Source organism: Salvelinus sp. IW2-2015, unplaced genomic scaffold (assembly GCF_002910315.2).
Source record: "Salvelinus sp. IW2-2015 unplaced genomic scaffold, ASM291031v2 Un_scaffold1551, whole genome shotgun sequence".
Lineage (NCBI taxonomy): Eukaryota > Metazoa > Chordata > Actinopteri > Salmoniformes > Salmonidae > Salvelinus > Salvelinus sp. IW2-2015.
In genome coordinates this window covers 160,756-167,730 of record NW_019942982.1, presented here as the reverse complement: position 1 = coordinate 167,730, position 6,975 = coordinate 160,756, and the positions used below count along the sequence as shown (strand labels likewise).

The 6,975-nt window shown below is 46.3% G+C and overlaps 1 protein-coding gene across 1 annotated transcript in view; it reads left to right on the top strand.

Annotated features, from left to right (window-relative positions):
• The window catches only part of LOC112071229 (rho GTPase-activating protein 12-like), a 47,448-nt gene extending 41,095 nt beyond the window's left edge, over positions 1-6,353 (top strand). The window contains 3 exon segments of the mRNA XM_070439311.1: positions 4,544-4,678; positions 5,043-5,148; positions 5,465-6,353. Of these exon segments, the coding sequence (XP_070295412.1) occupies positions 4,544-4,678; positions 5,043-5,148; positions 5,465-5,636 (413 nt within the window). The 3' untranslated portion in view covers positions 5,637-6,353.
• Positions 6,354-6,975: the final 622 nt, after the last annotated feature.

Here is a 6,975-nt window from a genome sequence, read left to right as displayed (position 1 = left end):
ACTCCTGATTCCTGCTTACAAGCAAAAATTAAAGCAGGAAGCACCAGTGACTCGGTCTATAAAAAAAGTGGTCAGATTGAAGCAGATGCTAAACTACAGGACTTGCTTTGCTAGCACAGACTGGAATATGTTCCGGTATTCTTCCGATGGCATTGAGGTGTACACCACATCAGTCACTGGCTTTATCAATAAGTGCATCGAGGACGTCGTCCCCACAGTGACTGTACGTACATACTCCAACCAGAAGCCATGATACAGGTGACATTCGCACTGACGCTAAAGGGCAGAGCTGCCACTTTCAAGGTGCGGGACTCCTAACCAGAAGCTTATAAGAAATCCTGCTCTGCCCTCTGACAAAACATCAAACAGGCAAAACGCCAATACAGGACTAAGATTGAATCGTACTACACCGGCTTCCAACGCTCCACGCTCTTAATGCTATTGCTACAAGGGATATGATGCAGCACAGACACACAATATAACTTCATGTCTCTACATTGTACCCCCCCTCTGTTAAACACAAGATGGCGGAATCACGGCGATAGCTCATGCCAGTCGCCTAGGCACGAATATTTCTAGTGGTGCCCAGTGTGGACACTCACCAGCGTCCCCATGAACACCTCGAGCCTAAAATCCACGAAGCTCTGCTCGTTCCCTCTGCGCCTTCGAGGAGAGTATAGAAGAGCCTGCACACATGTCTCACAGGCTGAGATCCTCGCCATTCTCGAGACAGGTCTTGACAAACTCCGAGTTGCTGGCTCCCCTGCTACACCGCAGCTCAGCGCTTATGAGAATGACTTCCTTGCGACTGTCTGCAGTCGTCTAGGACCCGAAACACCCATGTCGTTCTCAACTCAATCAAGGCCGGTTGCGGTGAGTAAGACCTTTTTGGGGGTGTAACACGCCCCTGGGTTTGTTTCTTTAATTCCATTTCATTCTCTCCTTTGTGAGGTCCTCCTGCGGGTTTGCTCTACAACATTGCGCCCGCAGTACGACCCCTTGTGACGCGCTCACACAGCGAAGCCGCGCAGTCCTAACTCCAGGCACTTGTCATCCTCACTCCAGCTCTCCGAGCGGTGATTACTGCAAACTCGGCTTGATGCGCTCGTGGGCCTCCCTCGCCGGTGCGTACACATGGTTTATAAGCCCCTCACAACTCAGTCCACGGAAAACTGCGCGCAGGCGACCGTCTGGGTGGTGTCCTAATCTCACTGACAAGAGTTTTCTTCTCACTCGAACACACACTCCCGCTCCTCCGCTCTCTCCACTGCGTGCGATTTTCATGCTTGACAAGCTCGCATCCGCTACAAGTGACCATGAGTAGTCCTTGCCCTACGAGAGCTGTAACAATGGTTTCTGGCGAAACAGGGGCACCCCTCCGTAACCTTCCACCCTATAGTCTCCCATCAGGTGCCCCCCAAAAGAACCAAACGGTCACTGCAGTTTCAACCTTGCTCACCAAATACTGGCTGACTACGACGTAACGGCCTCCCTCTTACCTCTTAGAGGACAGCCCTTACCAGGTCTGTGCCATGAGCCACAGTTTCACTCGGAGCGCTCAGCCCAGTCAAAACCTGTTCGCCTGCTCTGCGTGCAACCCACAAGTGGGTATAGAGATCTTAGAAACTCCACATCACGACGCGCAAGCTAGCTCCTCGAGCGGAGTCAACAATCTATCCAACCTTCCGCGCGAGAACACCTTTAATACCACACTGATGATCCTCCCCCCCCCCCCCACAGCCGCAATGTGTATAGCCTAGTAGTGACTATGTGATTAAAAGTCTTTCCTTCCTAAACCGCCTACCCTCCCCTCCCTTAAATAAGAGTTCGTATTATTGATCTACTCCTTGGTTAAAGTGGTTATGCTTCCCACTGGATATCTAAGGTTGAATTGCACTCTCAGTCTGTTCGTGATAAGTCTCTACTCGGGATAAGAAGCGTTCTTGCATAAATTGACTTAAAACTGTTAATATTACGCTAATACGTTGGCTATAAATCCTACAAGTCATCTATGTTGGGTCACGTGTCTGTCGCTCTCTGTCTCCATGGGCCCGTTTCTTCTCATGCTCTGTATCCATGCCCACTTCTCTTCTCTACTTGTTCCGATACCTCTCTGCGTCCATCGTTACTTCAGCTGTCCCTTCATCCTCATCAACATTCATACTCTCACGCCTCTCTATCATCTTCGTGCTCTAATGGCCTATTGGGTCTCATCCTGAGTCTGCTATCTCGTCCCCTCTCCTTCCTCTCTTCCTGCTTCATAATTGAGCATCCCGCTCCCTCTCTCGTCTCTTCATCTGCACGGACCACTGTGGTTGCTACTCCGCTACACTCTCTCATTTACTAACCCTGTCGCTCTGTCTCTCTGCTTGCCTGGCTCTTGCTCGTCTCGTCGTGATGTCTCGTCCTCTGCTAGTTTGTGCTCGTGTGCTCTCTCTATCTGTCCCGTCTCTCTCCTCTTCCCTGTTCCCTTCTCTCTCCCTGTGTCTCTCTTGTTCTGGTGCCCTGTCGTGTTAGATTGAACCACATCGTTGGAATCCCTCTCTCTCTCTCTCCTCTCTGTCTCTCTGCACCCATGGACGCACATACAGTCTCCTCTGCCTCTACTCTTCTCGTGTCCTCTCTGCCAATTCAAATTCTCAGATATCAATTATTCAACTCACATAGTCGCATTTTAATTCGCATAGGAGAACAATGTGTTGAACATTGCCAAAGTGGTCACATGTGACGGACGGTAAGGAGGAACATTGACAACAAGTCAGAAATACACCACTATTCATATACAACATATGATAGACATGTAAATTCCCAATTGATACAACTATCATGTAAGTTCTCAAAAAACAAACTATACACGGACATTAACAACGTATGTGCATATTATATATACACCTCGTCTCTCTCCTCTCTCTCTCTTTCTCTCCCAGAATGTTATCAGCGTCTACTACATTATCCTAGCTCCTTATCAGTTTTGGTATTCTTCATATTGAAATCTGTGTAATCACCCAAGTGAACCATACCTATGACAACCGATTCCATACCTTACAGCTACTTCTTGGAGATGTCGTAAGCTTAAGACTCGATGTCTTCGGATAGTGAGATAGAGATTGAAAAATACTTCATGAATCATCTCCTTAATAGCGAGAATTGGAGCCTATGAAGTGATCTCCCAATTACTTAGAGGTGTGTGCGCTAGTGCGTTAGAAATACAATAATTGTAACCATCAACACTTGGTAGACAGCATGTGAAAAATGTTTCTACCTACTATGTAATACTGATGATGTTGTGAGAGCATACGTTCTGGGATGATAAGCAGTTGCGCCTCTACAATCTCCATCTATCTAATGTGATTTGAGGTATGTTACATGTAGGTGAATAATAGTGCGAGTGTTGTAAACTGCCTCTCAGGAGCCCACCCAGAGACTGAGCAGTTGTTTACTATATGCTGTAGTGGATCTCGTATAGTATAGTCCGATCAGAGTTGAATCTATGATCCATGCCTTCCGCTAAACAGCGAAGAGAACAAGCTGAAGTTGTCCAATTGACGAGAGCTTATTTTTTCTTAATCGGTTTTGCCAAAACATTTGCTACATCTTCAGGTTATTCCCCTTGCTCTGCCTCAAAACGAAGTCTTGCGATTTTTATCCACACCTCGCTTAAGCACAATCACCTCTATAGCAAACAGCGTATGTCCAGTACCTAGACTTCCATAGTAAGGTAGACGTCTAATCTAAAGGACCGGCGGCTTGGGCCAGCATCATCTGCGCTGTGCCTCCAGTACTTTCTCTGATTTGATCTCTGCTCGTGCTCCAATCAAAGCAGCAAGCGGTAGAACACTACACAGTATCTGAGCCGTTAAACCTTATTGGCGGCCTCAAACGCACTGGAGCTCTCGCCAATTAAAGTCTCTCTTGAACCAGGGCAACTCTTTCCTTATGCACCAGATTCCTTGTCACCTCACACTGCGACGCCCAAAACCAGCAAACTCACTAAATCTCTCTCATCATGCTCTGACAGGCAACTATCTCCTCGAGGTGTCTTCACTGACATTTTCAACATGTCCCTGATTGAGTCTGTAATACCAACATGTTTCAAGCAGACCACCATAGTCCCTGTGCCCAAGAACACCAAGATAACCTGCCTAAATGACTACAGACCCATAGCACTCAGGTCTGTGGCCATGAGCCATATGACTCCTGAACAGGTAATGAAATGGCTACCTGGACTATTTACATTGTGCCCCACCCCCGTTATAGTCTTTTTTAGTTTTTTTATTATTTTATTTTTTGTTTATCTATTGTTTTCCTTATTCGTATTTATTACTTAAAAATTGCACTGTTGGTTAGGGCTTGTAAGTAAGCATTTCACTGTAAGGTGATGTAATCAGCTCACGTGACAAATAAACTTTGATTTGATCAATGGTAGGTACCACTGCTACTGTCCCCTCTCTCTGTATAATGACAGCCTGTGTATGCACCACGGACCTGTAGTACACTGAATAACCCTGTGTGTGTGTGTGTGTGTGTGTGTGTGTGTGTGTAGATGAGAAGGTGAACCTGGACGAAGGGAAGTGGGAGGATATCCATGTGATTACAGGAGCGTTGAAGATGTTCTTCAGAGAGCTGCCTGAACCCCTCTTCACATATGGATTATTCCATGACTTTGTCAACTCCATCAGTGAGTACATAATAATCCCATTGGTTTTATTATGAGTACAATAACAACAACAAATACACATCCTGGCTACTCCATTCTAATAGTTGAATTCTTTACATCATGTWGTATTAGTGTCCATCTATATTTCTACTACTGTACTACTGAATGTAGTAAATGTTATATTTGTCCATTGGGGGGCGCTACATCACATTAAAGATTAGGAAATGGGAATGGCCCAGTGTGTTGTTTGAATGTGAAGCCTGTTGTTGTTCTTCCTGCTAAACAGGAAGYGACAAGCTGAAGTTGTCCAATGAGAGAAGCTTATTTTCGTTATCGGTTGCAAAACGTTTTGCTACAGTATMCAGTATTRCTGTCTGCTCAACAGAGATCCCAGACTACAAGCAGCGTGTCCAGGCCATCAAGGAGCGGGTCAAACAGTTGCCAAAACCCAACCAGGACACTATGCAGGTCCTCTTCAAACACCTCAGGAGGTTAGTCAACCTGCACAGTTAACTAAATGACTATATCATCTTGTTGTGTTAGCCTCGTTCATATTGATCCACTGGGTTGCAAAATCCTGTTAACTTTCCCCAAGTTCCCAMGTTTTCCCAATATAATTATGTAAAGTTCAATGCTATAGCCTCTTGCTCTCAATGTAAATATGAAGTTGTTCTTAATTGACCTGCCTGGTTAAATGAATAAATACAAACTTGTTCTCTCTCCGCAGGGTGATTGAGTTTTAGCTATATGATGCTACATCTATAATGATATAGCTGTTAGCTTTACTGCCCCTCTCTCTGTCCGCAGGGTGATTGACCACGGCGAGGAGAACCGTATGACGACCCAGAGCGTGGCCATAGTGTTCGGCCCCACCCTCCTCAGACCCGAGACAGAGACGTTGAACATGGCGGTCCACATGGTCTATCAGAACCAGATAGTAGATCTCATCCTGCTGGAGTACGAGGGCATCTTTAGGTAGACACCAGAGGGGAGACCTTTCCCCTGGGTACAGATCTAGGATCAGTTTCCCTTCCCACCCAATCATAAGCTTAACCATTAGTGGAGGAGGTGCTAAACTGACCCAAGATCAGCGTCTAGGTGCAACTTCACCCTACGCTGGTAGAGACGGGAGGTGATGTTCACTAGGAACGAAACGCTAACGGGATGAAACGGAGAGGGACTACGTGAACTTGTCCAATAACAAACTTGTTTTCCGTTGTCAAATGCTTCGTAACGTTGTGCTGTAATGACTCCAACCCAGGCCTCCTCTCTGAACACCATCACCACCATGACTATGCAGAGCTCTCAACCCAACCCAGGAGAGACCGGTCCAACTCACCCCCCTCTAGCCCGAAGTCATTCACGCCTCAGAATCCATCTCCCGCCAACCAAACCCTGTAAGACAAGGACTTATTACACAAACTAATAAACCCAAGTTGAGACTCTTAGCAGCCAACATGGAAGATGCTTCCCCCTCCTGCTCCTCTCTCAGCCAACATGGAAGATGCTCCCCTCCTGCTCCTCTCTCAGCAACATGGAAGATGCTTCCCCCTCCTGCTCCTCTCTTCAGCCAACATGGAAGATGCTTCCCCCTCCTGCTCCTCTCTCAGCAAACATGGAAGATGCTTCCCCCTCCTGCTCCTCTCTCAGCCAACATGGAAGATGCTTCCCCCTCCTGCTCCTCTCTCAGCCAACAGGAAGATGCTTCCCCCTCCTGCTCCTCTCTCCATGGCTTCTTTGTGTGGGACTTTCTGCAAAAGCCAACATCCAATCCTGACTGTCCATTCACTGGATGTACTATGTGTCCATGTAAATGATCCCTCTCCTCTAAAGTACAGACTCTCTCTCCTCAGTGAAGCGTCGTTCTACAACACTGGCTTGTGTCTTACGTGGGTCACTATTCACTATAAAGTGCACTTCTTCTGGCCAAAGGTATGTGCACTATATAGGGAATAGGGTTCCATTTGGGACACAGACACTGACTCATGGTTTACTTCAAGCCATCTTAACAAAACTATTCTGCTTCTCTGTTTTTCAGAAGACATTTTCTCCTATCAGTCAGATTTCAACTTGAAAATACAGAACTGGTCCTCTGACTGGTGTGAATAAGGCAACCATTAATAAATGAAAGTTCTGTTGAATAATATGTACAGCTGTAGTGTGTTGTGTCAAATGGCACCCTATTCCCTTTGTGTAGTTAGAGCTACTTTTTAACCAGAGCTCTGATCAAAGGTAGTGACTATAAAGAATGAAGACAGGATAGTAGTGATGTAGAATGAATGTCGTGTGATTAGCATGTGCTGTGTGAACCCAAACAA